This window comes from Cibotium barometz, chromosome 7 (genome assembly GCF_041138505.1).
Source record: "Cibotium barometz isolate CiBa-2024 chromosome 7, ASM4113850v1, whole genome shotgun sequence".
Lineage (NCBI taxonomy): Eukaryota > Viridiplantae > Streptophyta > Polypodiopsida > Cyatheales > Cibotiaceae > Cibotium > Cibotium barometz.
Genome location: NC_141052.1, coordinates 30,282,228 through 30,303,475, shown reverse-complemented (window position 1 = coordinate 30,303,475; position 21,248 = coordinate 30,282,228). Strand labels below are relative to the sequence as shown.

Genomic DNA, 21,248 nt, shown 5'->3' with positions numbered 1-21,248 from the left:
CCACCTGCTTTGCCCCATCACCATCCGAGATTCCACTTCACCAGAGAGACCTTTTCCATCTACTCTGATCACGTCTACCACATCCTCTCCGACCTCGACCCCCACATCCCACTTGATGAGCTTACTACACACCTCTCAGCCACCCTCCATACATCCGCTGTAGCCGCCTTCCCACACTCCAAAGCCACCCCTACACCACCAGGAGGGACTGTCCCACAAAATAGCTGATACAACAAGGAATATCGTGATACCTGAGCCCGTCTACATCGGGAGATGGCACTAGGATCCACCACTCACCAGCAGGCACGAGTGATCTTTCGACGTCTCACACGGAGAAAGAAGAGAGGCTACCTAGCAAGGCTTGAGCAGGAGCTATACCAGCTATTTCTTGGAAGGGACTGTAAGGAGGCCTGGAGGACCTTCCAGGATCATCGCCTTCCAACTCCGATTACTTCACTCAGCACCTGGCACACCTATGCCACCTCTCTCTACCATGTCCCCGAGCAGCCACCTCTCCCTCATCCACGGGAACCTCATCCCCCACACTCTTCCTTCTTTCACCTCAGCATGGTGAGAGATGCTATTGACAGGATGCAGACTGGGAGAGCACAGGATCATGATGGACTCCTCACTGAGCATTTCTCCCATGCTAGAGACACGCTAGCCCCTTTACTGGTTCACATGTTTAACACAGCTTTATGTGTATCGGCATGTGACTGAGAAGGCTTCCTCATCAGCTGGTCATCGAATACTATTGTACCTATCTTGAAAGCAAGTGACCCCATGGACCCCAACAACTATAGGACTATCATGATTGGTCACACCTTGGCCAAGATTTATGGTTCGATTTTGGAGCATGAGCTTAGTAGATGGTCCGAGGAGCAAAGACTCAGAGCACCGCGGCAGGCAGGCTTTAGGAGAGGGCACTCAACATTAGATCATATCTTTACACTACGGGGGATCATTGAGGAGGGGAGAGCTCATGGGCAATGAATATATTACTGCTTTGTGGATTTCCTCAAAGCTTTTGATATTGTCCCACGGGCCAGACTGACAAGGAGACTGCAGGATATGGGAGTGCCAGCATAGATGTTGTGGGGGATCGTTACACTCTATGAGTCAGTCATCACAGGCAGAGTACGGGGTCCAGGAGGTGACTCAGAGATCATACACAGCACTACTGGGGTGAAGCAGGGCTGCCCCTTGTCCCCTACTCTATTTGGTCTATACATTGACGAGATCTCAGATTACATAGACAGACAGGGAGGACCAGGAGCACATTTGGGAGGAGTCTTGATACCAATCCTCTTGTATACAGATGATATTGTTCTTATTTCTGATCACCAGAGGGGTTGCAAAGGCATTTGGATGCATTACAACCTTTTGCAAGGATCGGGACCTTACTATGAACCTTGGAAAGACCAAGGTCATGATCATTAACACCTCCTCACAGTGGATAAGTAGATCTGCAGTTTAGTTTACATACAGTGGAGAGCCTGTGGAGTATGTTACCTCGTATGTATACCTTGGGATCACTTTTGTTGGACCTCAGTTCTTGATGCGGAAGGTGGCCGACGCTAGATTGATGAGGGGATATGAAGCTCTTGGCTCGCTAGAGAGGCAATGCTCACAGATACAGTTTCAGGAACCGAGGACGAAGCTTTGGCTATTTGATACTCTAGTTACACCTGCACTACTGTATGATGCCGCCATCTGGGGTCCTAGCTTATACCATAGGAGGAGACAGAGGAGAGAGCCGGCCGAGACAGATACAGAGGAGGTATATGATGGGTGGAAGCCAATGGAGAGGCCCCTAGTGGCGATGATCTCACACATGATTAGGAGTAAACCATCAGTGCCACATGAGATTGTGCGGGCAGAGATGGTGGCTGCACCGATAGTGACAGAGGCTCTATTCCAGACAATGACATACTGGCAGCTTCCACTTGATAGATACCCCTGGCTAAGCCCTGGAGTCCTCGAGATAGTTGACACTTGAGCGAGATACAAAGTGCTGGTATGCACAGGTAGGCACTTGGTTTGGCATGCACGGTATGCAGATGGAGGCACTCCCCTCCTTCCAGTACAGCATAAAGGCCCCATCATTTGCTTTCAGCCGCATAGAGCGGAACAGGGTTATCAGAAAGGACATTGTCAGACTGGATACTCAAAGGACATGGAGTTCACCTAGTCGTCCACTGGGGACAAAGATGGCCTTCTACAGAGATGACCTCCTATGCCTGACAGAGGATGGGTTCATCATTCGTCCATTCTACATGGACATACACCTATCCTTTGGGGTGAGATGTGCGATCAGCCAGATCCGCACCTCGTCCCACCAGCTGAGAGTGGAGACTCCCAGATATGGGCCTAGGGCGGCCACACCAAAGGACAGGATATGCCAGCTCTGTCACACAGAGCCCGAGACAGAGGACCATTACATATGCCGATGCCCCATGTACTATGAGATTCAAGGGAGGTTCCACTGCCTCTCCGAGCTGGGTTCGGACCACTTTCGAGGATCATGGACTTCCCGGATCAAAGATGCCTGGGACTTTTTCTTCTAGAGCTCTGTAGGCACAGGGAGTCCTTACTGAGATCCAAATCAGCTGTACTTGAGGACCAGCACAGAGAGCTCTCACTGACTTCTTCCATACCAGCACTCCGAGGGCGGATCCACCCATCATACCCAGACCACAGGCTAGTGTAGGAGCTCGGCCGAGAGGTGTGACACTCGACAGAGCCACTGAGTTATGCAGAGCTCAACGCCCAAGACCCCATGGCCCTCGCCCACCACAACCACGACCACGCCACCACAAGAAGATCCGGGCCATCATCTCCCATCATCTCATGACCTTCTCGCGCCTGCTGAGTTTTACCACCATCTTCCATACCAGCACTCCGAGGGCGGATCCACCCATCATACCCAGACCACAGGCTAGTGTAGGAGCTCGGCCGAGAGGTGTGACACTCGACAGAGCCACTGAGTTATGCAGAGCTCGACGCCCAAGACCCTATGGCCCTCGCCCACCACAACCACGACCACGCCACCACAGGAAGATCCGGGCCATCATCTCCCATCATCTCATGACCTTCTCGCGCTTGCTGAGTTTTACCACCTTGAGCACCATGTCACAGCGGCCCATGAGGGATGTATTAGGGTGATATGAGAGCTCTCTGCTCATGCACTCTCATTTTTTGGACTCATAGGCCATCATGGTCTCTTAGAGACATTAATATATCATTTCATTTCATTTTCTCTCTCACACACATGCACAATACTAACCACACACCTGTTCAACATATAAGTGAGTGTTTACACACTTTTTTTAAAGTAAAAAACCAGTGTTCTTTTACCAAGGAGAAATGGACATGGGGAGAATGTACTTCAGACAGAAGTTACCAATGAAGAAAGCTAGAAACAGTGGATGAAGACCTCAAATTGTCGGGAATCAATAGCCTCGAGTTGTCGATAGTCATATAGGGACTGGCAAAGATTGGCACGAAAGAAAGCATAAGCATCTAGAAAAGGTTGTCAAAACATAATATGGTTCCTAGCCTTCTAAATAGTCGAGAGTGCCCAATATCTCATCTAGATCATGAAAGTGTCAAATCTAGCTATGCAAGATGGCAAAATACCAAAAATCCAGAAGAGTTTTCCTCCTTTGAAGGATGGAAAACGTCCTTGGAGACTGCAAGTCAGTGCTTACTCTCTTTGTCTTCCACTATGAAAATCTTCACAATTTCCCTTCATAGGCTCGTCGTCGCCTTTGATTCTTCCATATTATAGCACAACCTGCTTCTTTTTCTCTCAACACTGTTGTTGTTACGAGCAAAATAGGTAACTGACGAGGGTTACCTAAAAAGATTCCCTTCCAAAATGTGTGAAATCTTAAAAATGGCTTAAAAACATAGTTTTTTGAAAACACATCTAGAATTCCATGTATAAATTTAAAAAATACATGAATTTTGCTATTTTTTCAAGATTGAGAACACGTCTGACCGTCGTAGATTTATAAACTATTGTTGTTTGTGACATAAAAATAAACTTGACTTACAAAATGGACTCCATGCAATGCCAAAGAAGATGCAGAACGGACTCTACATGTCATCTACATCTACAACATCTATCACTGGGGATATGCCATTTTTCCAGAAAAGTGGAAACTGGAAGTATTACCACAAGGCCTCTCCATAAGAATAGACACTATTTGAGAGGTAGCTTACAACCCCAGATTAGTCGAAGGCTTTGTTTCCACCATTTAGTATTCTTATGCATTCTCCATAAAGTATCAGCATGAGGCTGGATCCACGGATAAGGAAGCAACAATTTGTACACATTACTAGCCGAAAGCGCATCCAATCGAAGAGGACCGGTATAACCAAAAAGTTGCCAATCATGAAGTCTGCCCTGATCATCGAGGGGTGGGATGGATTCAAAAAGACCACAACAGTGTAGTAATAGTTTTTTACTCACCTATGATGCAAACCCAAGTTATGCTTCAGACAGGCTTGTGGGAGAGTCAACACAAATCCCTCATCTGTTACAACATCTATCCATAACATCCGTCACAATGTTAATTCCAATGGAGGCCAAAAAGTAGGCCTTTCATGGTTCATGTGTACTGAGGAAACACCGAATACCAATGAATGCTTTCCAATCAAAGAAAATTCATGCTCAGTGCATCTCTACCATGCCACTGAATAGAAGACAAGGTTAAGTTCCAATCACGAAGAAGGGACGATGCATAAGGGCATCTTGGAATTTTTCCTTTAAATTTACTAAGCACTGTTTGCTAGTGAGAAATATCCCAATTGCCGTAAGCTCTAGTCTTGATAGAAACACACATCTACAAGCATTATGGCCCATGGTTGCCGAAGTTTAAAAAAGTGGGAATCATGGTGGCCTTTCTTGCCAAGAGATGATAATGCAAATCAAGTATATTTAGTCCACCATGCATTCATGTGTGCAAACCAAAGATCGTCTCAGAAGACGCAACACTCTCGTATGATGCTTGGTTTTCCACAACAATTCCAAGGCATCAGACATAAAAGTAGTTTTACACCAAATCAACAACGGCAAGTAAAATTTCACATAGGCCATAATGATCGATTGAACAATTCTGAGACACACATGTAGAAAGCTTCCAATATGCTAGCTTGGCCTTGAATTTATTCAATACCCAATGAATGGCATCCTACATAGACATATACCATGCCAATGGATATCCCGAATGTCCAACCAAGTGGTCTGGTGAAATAATTTCTCTTGGCCATAACACTCCATGCCAATCACAAGAAGTCAATGGAAGCAATTTAAACTTAGAAAAGTTGATATAAATTCTAGCTACTTTACTGAATAATTCCAAAGGTCTCATGATGCACTTGAGATCATTTGGTTCATTTTTGGGCATGAACAAAAATCATCTGCAAAGTTCTGGGCCACAAAATGTGAACCATTGGGTAATTGCAGACCATGTAATTGCCCTTGTGCAATCAAGACATCCATATACATCAAAAGTAGATGTGTGGCAATTGCATATAGTAATGCACTAAGAGGGCATCCTTGACGCATATATTTTTGCAATGTCCACTTCGATGAGAGATCAAGACCCAAAACACACTGGGAGTACTGTCTTGATACAAGCGAAAAATAGCATGTTATATTTTACGACCAAAGGCCATTGTAGCCCATGACCTAAGCTATGTAGTCCCATTGAACTATATCGAAGGCTTTTGCTATATCCACTTGCATAACAAGGACGTCCTAATAAGTATATTTGGCATATTCCATCGCCAGATATACATTAGCAATATTTTCCATAATTTGTCTTCTGGGGGACAAAACCATTTTGTTGTGGATGCAAACCATGAAAAAGTGGTCCGCCAATACGATTTGCGAGTATTTTAGTTGCCAATTTGTAGATAACTAGCATCAGCGTGATTGGTCGTCGCCAATCATTAAGGGATTCTCCTAGTGTTTTTTTACATAGCAAAGTCACAAGGCTTTCTTTCCAAGAAGTAGGCATACATCTTGTCTCCCATGTAGCATTAATCATGGTCAAGATCTGAAGTTTAAGCTCATCCCAGAAGGCAACAAAGAATTCAACTGGCAAACCATCGTAACCAAGTGACTTCCAATGTCTCATGCCATATAACGCATGTGTCAACTCTTCCTCGGTGAAAGGAAAATCATATCTCAAAGCAAATTCATTGTCAACAATGGGATGCATACAATTCAAGAAAATTTTGTGAGCATCATGGGCATCATCATCCACAACAGATGAACTCTGAAATATGTGTTGATAATGATTGACACATTCAATTGCAAGCTCCATTTTTGTGGATGTCTATGTGCCATCAAATTTCTTAACACGCAGAATTTTGTGTCTCTGCCTATCAACATGCAAGCTTTTGAAAAATTGTTTCAATGAGCAACCTTGTGAGTGTTCACACACATCCAGGTGCTGTTCACACACAGACACAAGTTGGTACACACACAAGAAGACTCCGAAACCCAACATATTTGGTCAGATGTTACTCATACCCTTGCATCCATCTGGAGTAGTCTATCCTGCTCCAATGATCTTCTTGGACAGCCCAAATATAGACAGAACACGAAGACCTTCATGATTACTTGGGGAGATAGCCCTTTCATCTCTGAAAATGATTCAAGTATTAGATGGAACCATCAGTTTTGCATTTCATTCAATCAGTGTCACAGATGGCATGCACCCTTCAATTTTTTGTAGACTTCTTGTTCCTTAAAGCTTTAAGAAAGTAAGTTAACCACTGCAGTATTTAAGTCTTGAAAATCTTATTCTTATTTCTGATTTTTAGCTAGGAGCAGTATTTGATGACATTCACAGAGACAACACAATCATCTGTGTAGACACTTTCAACTCAACCAAGAAACGAATGGGGGTCGTGATTCAGGTAAAGTGATTGGATATTTGTCATTGTTTGTGGAAAGAATCCTGCTATTTGATTGGTTTATCTTTGACTACATTGAACATTGGAATTTCTTGTTTCATCTAATATTTTCAAAACTTTGTGCATTAAAATCAGGAAAAAGATGGAAGTGTCTGGGCACATTGGAAGGGAGCTTCGGAGGTCTTGCTCAAACAATGTACCAAGTATATTGATGCAGAGGGCAACCTTTTTGATCTCACAAGAGACAAGGTAAAGAATAGTTTTTCTTCACATAAGCACATGTTTGGGACAGTTTGATAAAAATGCCATGTTGACTTTGACCTTCACTAATTTGGAGCTTTACATTTTAGATGGAAGAACTCGAAGGAATCATCATTGCCTTCGCAAACGCAGCACTTAGAACGCTGTGCTTTGCATGCAAAGAGCTTTCTGAGCATGAAGTGAAGGATATTAGAGTTAAAAAAATGCAGCCTGACATCCCAGACAAAAACTTGATATGTGTAGCAATTGTTGGGATTAAAGATCCACTGAGGCCGGGTGTGACAGATGCAGTACATAGATGTCAGATTGCAGGCATTAAGGTCACCTCTCTTTTCAACAGAATTACTACATTTGAATTGAAAATATTAATATTTTTGAAAGAAAGTCGAATTTATGGTGCTCATCTCAGGTAACTCCCATGTATGTGCTGCACTCATTAATTCATGGGTTTACGTACGTGCAAACATACTTGTATGTGGACACAAATGCACTTATTATCGAAACATGCTTGTGTGCATGCGCATGTATATATGCAAACACATGTTTGCACATGCCTGCATCCATGCACAAGTGTCTGCACATGCATGTATGTTGCACGCAAAGGATAATCCTAAAATTTTGGTCAGAATTATTTTTTAACACGAAAAATTCAAGTAGATTGCTTGATTTCACAGGTTCGTATGGTCACTGGGGATAATTTAATGACAGCAAAAGCAATAGCAAGTGAGTGTGGCATATATAAGGAACCAGGGATTGCAATTGAAGGAAGGTATTTTCGTGAAATGGAGAAAGAGGAGCAATACAAAATCATACCATCCTTACAAGTAAGTATCAAGTCCTTTCCCAAACAGTGAATGCTCCATGTGACCAAGCAAGTATAAGTCTTCCACATGGCATGGCTTGAATTTTATGTTTGTGCCATTTCCTACACTGCCAACCCTACTTCATCCCAGGCTGTGTATGAGATATCGAACACTCTCCCATAGTCTCTCTCTCTAAGGAGAGAGCACTTATCATTCCTTTCCCCTCCATGGAAGTGAAGGACTTCTTGAAGAGACGTCCTACACTCAAGAAGATGGGAATATTTCTTGGAGATGACCTCACACTCTCGCAACTTGCCCACATGAAAGAAGTTATGCCCGAGATAAGGGCAGCCCGAGAGAAAGGGAAAGTGGCCTTCTACAGAGATGGTAGAGTGGTGATTATGGAGAGACGCTCTTCATGACAGCGTGAGATCTATGGGACTACACTCAAAGTTGCTACTTGGAATTGTAATGGATCTCTACGCCTTGATCTAGGGGCTTTTGAGGATAGTTTCACTGGGAGGGACATCATCTTCTACTGTGAGACGCATCAGGCTTCTGGACAGTCCATGCCACATGTTAGTGGATACCGATGGGAGACAGCTTGTAGACAGGAGACTCGTTCAAAGCATAGAGGACGGGGCTCAGGAGGAGTGGCAGTATTGTTTAGAGAGGAGCTGCAGCCACTGATACATATAGTCCGCAGAGATGAGCAGGCTAGGTACATATGGGTTAGACTGAGGGCAGAGACAATATCTCTACATTGCTATATGCTATTTTTCTCCTAGTACATCAGTGTATGCATCACCTAGCAGGCAGTCCCCCTTTTCTATTTTGGATGATGACATTTGGGAGTTCTCCAAGGATGGTGACATCATTCTCCTGGGGGACTTCAATGCGAGGACCGCCCATAACCAGACAGTATTTTATGATACCTCAGAGGAGATGTTGAGGGAGCTTGGTGTTAGGGATATGGGCCTATCTAGACTCTCACAGGATGAGGAACACACTGAGTATGGGCGGTATTTGATAGACATGGGGACTGCACATGGATTGGCCATCCTGAATGGCCTACAGAGATTCTTGACAGCGGGTGGTTTCACTAGCTTTCCACATCGGCATGGTGCTAGTACAGTGGACTATGTTATGGCTCAGCCCAGTCTCATTCCCTCTTCTCAGGATTTTATGGTAGGCACTAGGCCGGTTGGAGTAGCAGTGGATCATGCTATCTTGTCCTTCACTCTCACATTTCAGTTCAGCATGGCTCCATTGGGACAGGTCTCCACACACTCGCTATACCTTTACGAGGGAGAGAGACACCGTGTACACAGATGAGATATACAGACGCTTACGTGCCGAGGAGCCGGGACGGCCATTAGATGAGCTCCATATCTTGACACTCAGAGCTTTTATTGAGGAGATCATATGGCAGGAGGATTTATTGTTGCTTTGTGGATTTCTGCAAAGATTTTGACAGAGTACCGAGAGCCAAACTGATGCGCAAACTACAGGAGATGGGAGTGCCCACAAAGCTGATTTGGGGAATCATGGCTTTATACAAGACAATTGTGGGGCAGGTACGTACTACTCAGGGTATATCTGAGATGGTTCACTCCACTATTGGGGTGAAACAGGGCTGCCCCCTTTCTCCCACCTTATTTGGGATGTATGTCGGTGAGATTTCGGACTATGTAGAGCGGGAGGGTGACAGAGGAGCACAGCTAGCAGGGACATGGATTCGGCTGTTATTGTATGGTGATGATATTGTGTTGATCTCAGATTCTCCAGAGGGGATGCAGCGTCATTTGGATGCATTGCACACGTTTGCACAGAATAATGGATTGTCTGTTAACTTGGTAAAACCAAGGTGATGGTGTTTAACACCACAGCACAGTGGGTTAGGAGGTCAGCACCCACCTTTACATATGGTCAGGAGCCAGTGAATATACAGATGCATATACTTACCTTGGTGTGGTTTTTAGTGGCCCACTCCTGGATACAGCCAACACACGAGCTTGTTACGAAGATGGCTTTCTATAGAGATCATCTTCTCCAGCTCACGGAGGATGGGTTTGTGATTAGACCCAGCTACATGGATACTCATCTTTCCATGGCGTACGGTGTGCTATTGGTCAGATGCGCACATCCTCACACCAGCTAGAGATTGAGACTGGCAGATTCAGAGGAGTACCAGCTGAGGCCAGGATTTGTCAGTTGTGCCAGATGGAGCCAGAGACAGAGTTACATTACATATGTCACTGTCCAGTATATTATGAGATACGAGGCCGTTTTCACTGCCTGTTCAAACAGGGTTTCAGACCACTTTCCAGAGTCATGAGATACCAGGATCAGAGATGCCTCGGATTATACTTGCTGGAGCTACGTAGACATAGAGAGGGTCTCTTGAGAGGGAGGGAATCAGAGAGGGAGAGACACCTACAGAGGCAAATTACAAACTTTTCGACCAGAGATTGAGCAGCAGGCCAACACGCATTGCAGCTAGCCACCAGAGGTACACTGATTGATCGGGCTATAGAGCTGGGGCGGTCCAGGCGCCCCAAGATGAGAGGCCCATCTCGACACCGGCCGGAGACTACAACAGAGGATCAGGACCATACTAGCACGGCATGGGAAACGTCCAGTCAGAGTACTCACCATGGAGGACATTGAGGATATCCACCATCAACCGATGAGAGACATCTTTGGATAGTGATGTATATGATGCTTACCTTTGTTATTGGAGTTTTCCTTCCCAGATGCTATCCATTAGGAGCTCCTAGTGCCTTACTTTTCCTCATAGTTATTGTTTCAGTTTCAATTAGTTGTTTTAGGTTTTCTTACACAGACATTGTATCAGATCCACCAATTGTTGTAACCTTTTTGGTCTCATAGGTCATTTTGGCCTTTTGAGGACATTAATATAATTTCATTTCTCTCTCTCATGATGATGGTCCCACTTTGTATCGTATGGCTCATATGTATACCTTGGGGTCACATTTACCAGCTCATCAGGGAGATTCTCTACGGCACAAGCAGCCAGAGAGACAGAGTGACACGAGGGTATGCAGCACTAGCAATTTTGGAACGCCAGTGTCACCAAGCACACTTCCAGGAGCCCCGTACTAAGGGGTGGCTATTTGATACACTAGTTTCTCCAGCATTGATGTATGCAGCAGCAGTATGGGCACCAGGTTTGGCTACATCCTCATGGACACAGATAGAGCACCCTCAGATTTTGATGCTCTCACGGATGATCCGCAGCAAACCTTCACTACCACATGATATCCTTCGAGCGGAGTTTGTTGTACCACCTATGTTAGTAGAGGCCATGTTCCAGACTATATCTTTTATACACATGATGTGGGAACTCCCACCCAATCGGGTATCTCGGACTGCATTTGAGGCATCCAGACAGCTTGCTGAGGAGGGACATACCTGGTCATGGTACTCCCAGGTGGTACAGTGGATATCATCACACAGGATTGATATTGACAGATTACCACCCTTACAGTATGACCTAACTGCACTACACAGACGCCTCTCTCAGACAAAGAGGAACAGAGTCATGAGACATGACATTTGGCAGGGCCACATACAGGAGACTTGGCTATCTCCGAGTCATCCACTCCCGACGAAGATGCTCTACTACAAAGACCACTTCTTGAGCACCTCCACAGACGGCTTCATCCAGCGACCACGATACTTGGAGGTCCACTTATCACATCGAGCCAGAGTAGCCATTGGGCAACTAAGGGTCTCATCACACCAACTAGAGATCGAGACTGGGAGAGCAGCACGTATCCCTCGAGCAGAGCGCATTTGTAGATTAATTTTGTTTGCCAGTGTGGTGCTTTGCAGGAGATCAAGGCATGCTATCCTAAGGTTTTTAGAGGGACCACATCACTTAGACAGATCTGGGAGAGATCGGACCAGAGACAGCTAGGCAGACCACTACTAGCACTACAGAGACACAGGGAGATCTCCGCACATCATAGCGGAGGAAGACTGGGAGTGACATCTCAGCGAGCGGAGGAGATTCGAGCTAGGCAACGACCCAGACTAGCCGGCTACCAGACACCACAGCTACACCACCACAGAGAGATCGCGGCCATCCGGTCTCGACACGAGCAGGAGGTCCAGGAGCAGCTGGCAAATTTTCGTTGTGATCCAGGACGCATGTTCCAGACATTCACAGCATCCTCAGATCGGATGTATGACATATTGTACCCAGACTATGGGACTGGATGGAGTTAGGAGTAGATAACATATCATACTTGTATCACCCCTTCAGCATATAGAGATGCATTAGTAGCCCTAGTACTCCATCCCCACCCTCTCGTTTGTACACCACCATTGAGTCCCCTATGGTCGTGTTGTCATACTTGTACATTTTATTCTCACTCCACATTTTCCTCTTGATGACTGGAGGAACATCATTGTACTACTTGTTTGTCTCATAGGCCAATTTTGGCCTTTTGCAGACGTTAATATATCTTTCTTTCTTTCTTTCTTTCTCATGATGATGGTCCCACGTTGTATCATATGGCTCAAATGGGCATTCCCAGCTTATAGCTCTCGTCTTTGTTTTCTTTGTACCATGATGAGATTACATGGACACTATTGTATCACTTTTGGTCTCATAGACCCTCTGGGTCTTTTGAAGACGTTTAATATAACTCTCTCTCTCTCTCTCTCCCTCCATACCTCCACTGCAACCGCCTTCCTGCACTCTAGAGCCACCCCTACATCACCAGGAGGGACTGTCCCACAGAATAGCTGGTACAACGAGAAATGTCGTGATACCCGAGCCCTCTCCCGTCTACATCAGGAGATGGCACTAGGATCCACCACTCCCCAGTAGGCGCGAGTATTCTTTCGACGTCTCACACGGAGAGAAAGAAGAGAGCCTACCTAGCCAGGCTTGAGCAGGAGCTATACCAACTATTTCTTGGAATGGACTGTAAGGAAGCGTGGAGGATCTTCCAGGATCATCGCCTTCCGACTCCAATTACTTCACCCAGCACCTGGCACACCTATGCCACCTCTCTCTACCATTTCCCCAAGCAGCCATCTCTCCCCCATCCACTCGAACCTCGTCCCCCACACTCTTCCTTCTTTCACCTCAGCATGGTGAGAGATGCTATTGACAGGATGCAGACTGGTAGAGCCCAGGATCATGATGGACTCCTCACTGAGCATTTCTCCCATGCTAGGGACACGCTAGCCCCTTTACTGGTTCACATGTTTAATAGGGCTTTATGTGAGGGCTTCCCCGTCAGCTGGTCATCGAATACTATTGTACCTATCTTGAAAGCAGGTGACCCCATGGACCCCAACAACTACAGGACTATCATGATTGGTCACACCTTGGCCAAGATTTATGGTTCGATTTTGGAGCATGAGCTTAGTAGATGGTCCGAGGAGCAAAGACTCAGAGCACCCCGGCAGGCAGGCTTCAGGAGAGGGCACTCCACACTAGATCATATCTTTACACTACGGGGGATCATTGAGGAGGGGAGAGCTCACGGGCATCGGATATACTGCTGCTTTGTGGATTTCCGCAAAGCTTTTGATACTGTCCCACGGGCCAGACTGATGAGGAGACTGTAGAATATGGGAGTGCCAGCAGAGATGCTTTACACTCTCTAAGTCATAGGCAGAGTGCAGGCTCCAGGAGGTGACTCAGAGATCATACACAGCACTATCGGGGTGAAGCAGGGCTGCCCCTTGTCTCCTACTCTATTTGGTCTATACATTGACAAGATCTCGCATTACATAGACAGACAGGGAGGACCAGGAGCACATTGGGCAGGAGTCGTGATACCAATCCTCTTGTATGCAGATGATATTGTTCTTATTTTTGATTCACCAAAGGGACTGCAGAGGAATTTGGATGAATTACGGGCCTTTTGCGAGGACCGGGACCTCACTGTGAACCTTGCAAAGACCAAGGTCATGATCTTTAACACCTCCTCACAGTGGATAAGTAGATCTGTAGTACTGTTTACATACAGTGGAGAGCCTGTGGAGTATGTTACCTCATATGTATACCTTGGGATCACTTTTGCTAGACCCCAGTTCTCGATGCGGAAGGCGGCCGAAGCTAGATTGATGAGGGGATACGCAACCCTTGGCTCACTAGAGAGGCAATGCTCACAGATACAGTTTCAAGAGCCGAGGACGAAGCTTTGGCTATTTGATCTCTAGTTACACTTGCACTACTCTATGGTGCACCCATCTGGGGTCCTAGCTTATACCATAGGAGGAGACAGAGGAGAGAGCCACCCGAGGCAGATAGAGAGGAAGTATATGATGGGTGGAAGCCAATGGAGAGGCCCCTAGTGGCGATGATCTCACGCATGATTAGGAGTAAGCCATTAGTGCCACATGAGATTGTGCGGGCAAAGATGGAGGTTGCACCGATAGTGATAGAGGCTCTATTCTAGACAGTGACATACTGGCACAGGCTATGGGACCTTCCACTTGATAGATACCCCTGGCTAGCCCTAGAGTCCTCGAGACAGCTGACACTTGAGGGAGATACAGAGTGCTGGTATGCACGGGTAGGCACTTGGTTTGGCATGCATGGGATGCAGATGGAGGCACCCCCCCCCTCCCCCCGTTCCAGTATAGCATAAAGGCCCCATCATTTGCTCGCAGTCGCAGGGTTATCAGGAAGGACATTGTCAAACTGGATACTCAAAGGACATGGAGTTCACCTAGTCGTCCACTAGGGACGAAGATGGCCTTCTACAAAGATCACGTCCTATGCTTGACAGAGGATGGGTTCATCATCTGCCCACACTACATGGACACACACTTATCCTTTGGGGTGAGATGTGCGATCGGCCAGATCCGCACCTCATCCCACTAGCTGAGAGTGGAGACTGCCAGATATGGGCCTAGGGCAGCCGCACCAGAGGAGGACAAGATATGCCAGCGCTGTCACACAAACCCCGAGACAGAGGATCATTACATATGCCGATGCCTTGTATACTATGAGATTCAGGGGAGGTTCCACTACTTCTTCCGAGTTGGGTTCGGACCACTTTCCAAGATCATGGACTTCCCGGATCAGAGATGCCTGGGACTTTTTCTTCTAGAGCTCCGTAGACACAAGGAGTTCTTAGTGAGATCCAGATCAGCTGTACTTGCTCAAGGACCAGCACAGAGAGCTCTCACCGACGTCTTCCATACCAGCACTCTGAGGGCCAATCCACCCATCATACCCAGACCACAGGCTAGTGCGGGAGCTCGGCCAAGAGGTGTGACACTCGACAGAGCCACTGAGTTATGCAGAGCTTGACACCCCAGACCCCATGGACCTCTCCCACGGCCACGCCACCGCAGGAGGATCCGGGCCATCATCTCCCATCATCGCAAGACCTTCTCGCACCAGCTCAATTTTACCACCTTGAGCACCATGTCACAATGGCCCATGAGGGATGTATTAGGGTGATATGAGAGCTCTCTTCTCATGTACCTAGATCAGATTTTATACTTCTAAATTTTTGTTATCTTCCTTTATTACTATTTTGTACCCAGGATGATGTACCTCATGGATATGATGTAACCTTTTGGTCTCATAGGTCATTTTGGCCTTTTGAAGACGTTAATACAACTTTCTCTCTCTATACATGTGGGTCAGAGTGAGGGCAGATGGGGGTAGACCCCTATACATTGCTATATGTTACTTTCCACCCAGCACATCTCATTATGCAGCGCCCAAGGGGCAATCTCCATATATGATTCTAGATGAGGACATATGGGAGTTCTCCAGGGAGGGAGATGTTATCATACTTGGGGACTTTAATGCTCGAAGAGCTCAGTACCAGACCTCCTTCTTTGACACTTCGGAGGAGATGTTGAGAGAGATAGATGTGGAGGTGATGTGTTTGACCCGGAGATCACAGGATGAGGTGGAGTGTACTGAGTATGGGAGATACCTCTTGGAGATGGGGACTGCACATGGGCTGGCCATTTTAAATGGCCTAGAGAGGTATCCACTTGCCAGTGGCTTTACTTGCTTTCCACACAGGCATGGGGCCAGCACAGTGGATTATGTTTTAGCCTCGCCAACCTTCATCCCGACTATCTAGGATTTTGCGATTGGCCCCAGGCCCATCGGAGTTACGGTGGATTGTGCACTTCGCTCCTTTACGGTGGATTTCCACTACAGTACCCGCCAGGTTGGGCAGTCCTCCTATCACCCGAGATATACCTTCTGTAGAGAGATTGATGGAGTATACACCGCAGAGATCTACAGCTTGTTGAGTGCAGAGGATCCACACAGGCCATTAGCAGAGCTCACACAGATCCTTACAGAGGCTTTACATACAGTTGCAGTGATAGCCTTCCCACACACGCAGCCCATAGTACGACCACGTCCTGGGAGCATGCCCCAGAATAGTTGGTATGATGATGACTGGAGGGAGCTCAGAGCCCGGCTACAGAGAGAGGTGGCCACAGGTGTTACTACATATAGACAGTCACGCATCATCTTCCGATCCCTCATTCGGTGGAAGAAGAGAGCATTCTTAGCTCGGCTGGGGAGAGACATCTATCAGTTGTTTTTGAGTCAGTATTCTGGGGAGGCCTGGAGACTGGTTAGAGTGCACCCCCCCCCTCCGGCCATTACCTCTCCAGATACATGGGGCGAGTATGCAGCCTCCCTCTACATAGTACCAAAGCAGCCACCACTACCGAACCCTCCAGAGCCTTGTCCACCCACTTCTACCTTCTTCACAGCAGAGATGGTGAGGAGGACCATCAACAGATTGCATACAGGGAGGGCACAGGATCATGAGGGCATTGTAGCCGAGCATTTCATACATGCTAGAGATATGATTGCAGACTTGCTAGCTCTCATGTTTAATAGAGCCATGTGTGAGGGGTTTCCTGGGACTTGGAGTACTTCCACGATTGTGCCGGTACTCAAGTTTGGAGATCCGAGCCTGCCGACTAACTACCGCACCATTATGATTGGTCACTTGCTGGCCAAGCTATATGCCTCTACTCTTGAGCATGAGTTGAGCAGATGGGCAGAGAGACAAGGGGTCCGAGCTCAGGGACAGGCCGGTTTCAGGAGGAGATTCTCTACTTTGGATCATATCTTTACCCTCAAGGCTATCATTGAGGAGGGCAGAGCACATGGGAGGAGGATCTACTGTGGCTTTGTGGATTTCCGCAAGGCCTTTGACACAAAGCCCAGAGCTAGACTGATGCGCAGGTTGCAAGACTTGGGGGTTCCATGTGAGCTCATTTGGAGTATTATGGCACTTTATGAGACAGTAGTTGGGCAGGTGCGGACTTCAGAGGGTCTCACCCACCCAGTACACTCCACTATAAGGGTGAAACAGGGCTGCCCGCTCTCTCTGACTCTATTTGGACTATACATTGATGAGATCTCTGATTATATTGGGACACGAGGGGACAGAGGAGCCTAGTTGGTTGGCACTTGGATACCTCTGCTCTTATATGCTGATGATATTGTGCTTATAGCAGACTCACCAGAGGGTATGCAGAGGCACTTGGATACTTTACATGCTTATGCACAGGACAGTGGGCTCTCAGTTAACCTTGGTAAGACGAAGGTTATGGTGTTTAACACTACAACTCAGTCTGGAGATCAGCGCCTATTTTCACATATGGGCAGGAGACAGTGGAGTATGTTGACTCATACACATCTTGGAGTGGTGTTCACTGGGCCCACATTTTCCATGAGGGGGGCAGCAGAGGCCAGATTGACTAGAGGATATGCAGCACCAGGAGGTCTAGAGAGGATGTGCTCATAGGTACAGTTTCAGGAGCCACGCACTAAGCTGTGGCTTTTTGACACGTTGGTCACATCGGCTATGCTATATGGAGTACAGATCTAGGGGCCTAGCCTAGATCGTCATAGTCAATCAGGACGCACATACGATGGATGGAGATCGATGGGGAGACCACTTGTGTCCATGATCTCCAGGATGATTCGGGCTAAGGCCTTGGTACCCCATGAGATTATCGGAGCCGAGACGGGAGCACCACCGATCGTAGTAGAGGCTCTTACCAGATCAGTGTCCTTTATTCATAGCACCTGGGAGCTTCCCCGGCACCGGTATGCACGACTTGCTTTAGAGTCCTCTCATCAGCTAGCCATGGAGGGAGACACTTCATGCTGGTATGCGCAAATAGCATCCTGGTTTGAGCTCCACGAATTCAGCTTAGACAGACTTCCACCCTTCCAGTACTCTCTGGAGAGGCACCCTCTCTCACCTTGACACATTCTGAGATTAGTAGTCATCAGACAGGGCCTCATTCAGTTGGAGACTAGGAGGACATGGCTAGAGCCCTCACAGGAGTTGGGAACGAAGATGGCTTTCTATAGAGACCATCTTCTCCGCACCACTGAGGATGGCTTTATACTTAGACCGAGCTACATGGGTACCCATTTGTCTCATGGATTGAGGTGCGCCATCGGGCAGATCCGCACCTCCTTACATCAGTTAGAGATAGAGACAAGCAGATTTAGAGGCATACCTCCAGGGGACAGGATTTGTCAGATTTGTTGGATAGAGCCAGAGACAGAGGAGCACTACATCTGTCCTCGCTGCACAGCATATTATGAGATTCGAGGGCACTACCATTGCCTTTTTAGAGAGGGATTTGGACCACTCGCTAGAGTCATGGACTATTGTGATCAGCGATGCTTGGGTTTTTATCTCCTGGAGATCCGCAGACTCAGAGAGTCCATCATCAGGAGCAGACGCCCGACTGGCAAGGAGTCCACACAGAGACAGATACTACCTGGGAGGACACACAGCCGACAACCCAGCAGCGACGAGCACCCCGTGGGACTCTAGTTGAGAGAGCTATCCTGTTGGGCAGATCTAGATGCCCGAGGGTTCGCGGATCCTCACATCGGAGACGGTGCCTACACCGGAGGATTCAGAGTATCATTGCGAGGCATCGGGCTTGCCCGACCAGGCATCTCACTATGGCAGATATCCAAGCCATCCGGTGTCAGGCGTTTTTCTGAAAGGTGTTTTGGGCTTGTGTACATATGGAATGGAGAGTTTTGGTTTGGAATGCCTTGGCAGATGTACAGGGTGGATGTTTTTGTTTTGGGCTTGTTGCAGGTTTGTTTGTCCGGAGTGTGGTCCACTGGTGGAGGTGGTATCAGCTACTCGATCGCTTTGTTTGTGTGCACGTCCCAAGTATAAGTGGACACTCGTAGATTGTATTTGAAAGAGTGTGTGGAAGCATGGGAGCAATTAATAGTGGAAGGGGCCAATGTCGCATTGAATTTGGTGTGAAAAGGAAGGTGATGGTGGCCATTTTCCAGGCTTTAAAATAAAAGAATAAAATGACCATTAACGTGGCCAACAAAATAGGAGTCCACTTGGAGGCTTGTGCTGCAGCCAACACCTTGCCAGCACGTGAATAAAGTCGCCTAGAAGGTTGGCATGGAAGTGGTGTAGACGTAGAAAAGGTTGCCGCCTTGTAGATGACAGGGCTCTCTGGTGATCGTGCAGAGCAAAAGAGAAGAGGGAGCAGCTTTGCTGCAGTATAGCAGATGGGCTTGAATTGGCTGCTGCTCCTGGCGATGGATTAGGGAGCCGAGGGAGCTGGTGAGTTGGGGTCGCCGGTAGGGCGCAAAGGTGAATGCAGGCAGGCGAGGCGTGAAGGTGGGCTAGCGTGGCTAGCAGCACGCAGACGCAGGGACGAAGCTGCGTTGGGTTTTGCTGGGAGACAGAGCTGGATGCAAGAGAAGACGGGTGAGCGTGCGGGGCTGATGAGCAGAGCTGCTGGCAACTGCAGAGGAGGTCGCCTAGAAGACAGCGAGAAGCTCGTGTTGGCGCACGAAAAGAGAAGTGGCCTTTGTTTTGGGTTTCGTCCGCCAGAGCAGGCGAGGGGCTGGATGCGAGACAAGCTTGATGTGGAAGCTGTTCAGAGACAGAGGGCTGGCGACAGTGTGAAGATAGAGAGTGCCTTGGGTGTGTGGATGGCGCCGACTGTGGGAATGAAAGGGCTGCAGGAGAAGAGAGAGAGAGAGAGCTAGGGGGTTGCTGGTGGGGCGCCCTCTGAAGAGAGTTGATGATAGAAAGGGAGTTGGTCATAAGGAGCAGTTGGTGCTTTGGTGGCTAGCAAAGGATTGCAGATGAAGAGGTGATGTGGTCGTGGCGGACTGACGCAAGCGAAGGCAAGAGAGGTAGCCGTTTCAGAGAGTGTTGGCGACACACACAGAAGTGATGGGCTGCAGAGAGGGTTGAGGGTTGCTGGTGGGGCGCCCTCTGAAGAGAGAGAGTGGCCGGGTTCTTTCTGGTGTGGTTGGCGCAGCCCCACGGACGCTACTGGTGGCTGGTCGTTTCGTGTATGGTTGCCGTCAGGAGAGAGAGTGAAGTGCAGAGAAGTGTTGATGGGTCGTGTGGTTGAAGAGGCTTGGTCGTCAGACGCAAGGTTGTAATTCTTGAGGTTCTGAGGCCATGGTCGAATTCCCTTGGCAGTAAATCCAAGCCAGAGTGTTTGTATGGTTGTGTGAGTAAGGCTTCTGTGTCGGAAGAAGCTTGTATGAAGTGTTGATTGGGAATTTAATTGCTGGGTGTTTACTTGTCTATGGTGCCCCTGTTTTGTGCTGTCTTTCTGGTGTGGGTGGTGTGGTGAACCGTGAGAGAAGTGTTCCAGCCGGTGGCTGGTGGTGCCCCCGTTCGTGTTGGTATTTCCAAGGCTGTTGGAGTGGACATCTATAGAGGCAGGTGATTCCGTGTCCGGAATTTCCGACACCGACAGAGACCCATGCTAGAGCTCCTAGGATGATTACGACTCCAGCCATATACTGTTGTACTCACTGTCGCTTTTGTACTCCCCCAAATTCATGTATTCATGTATCCATGTACTCATGTACCCCATTTTGACTAGTAGCATTAGCTTCCCACTCTCCCTAGTTGCTGCTTCCGAATGCCCCCCCCACTGATGTATTGTGGGGCTAGATACTTAGTTCTTTCTTTTCTTTTCCAGACAGTGTATCAAATGTCACATGGTTGTAACTTTGGTCTCATAGGTCACTTTGGCCTTTTGAAGACGTTAATATAACATTTCATTTCATCTCTCTCTCTCTCTCTCTCTCTCTCTCTCTCACAGTTGTTTCAGTTTCAGTTAGTTGTTTAGTTGTTTTTAGCTTTCCTTACACAAACATTGTATGAAATCCACCAGTTGTTTCAGTTTCAGTTAGTTGTTTAGTTGTTTTTAGCTTTCCTTACACAGACATTG

The 21,248-nt window shown here is 47.4% G+C and overlaps 1 protein-coding gene across 5 annotated transcripts in view; it reads left to right on the top strand.

Moving 5' to 3' along the window:
- The window catches only part of LOC147636880 (calcium-transporting ATPase 8, plasma membrane-type-like), a 339,374-nt gene that overhangs the window by 229,973 nt on the left and 88,153 nt on the right, over positions 1 to 21,248 (top strand). For all 5 annotated transcript variants that reach the window (XR_015266282.1, XR_015266281.1, XM_086800460.1 and 2 more), the window contains exons 11-14: positions 6,841 to 6,936; positions 7,069 to 7,182; positions 7,284 to 7,514; positions 7,869 to 8,018. Coding sequence is in view for 3 of the 5 variants with exons in the window: in XM_086800460.1 (XP_086656586.1) it covers positions 6,841 to 6,936; positions 7,069 to 7,182; positions 7,284 to 7,514; positions 7,869 to 8,018 (591 nt within the window). In the remaining 2 variants the exon portion in view is untranslated. The remainder of the gene's footprint in view (positions 1 to 6,840; positions 6,937 to 7,068; positions 7,183 to 7,283; positions 7,515 to 7,868; positions 8,019 to 21,248) is intronic.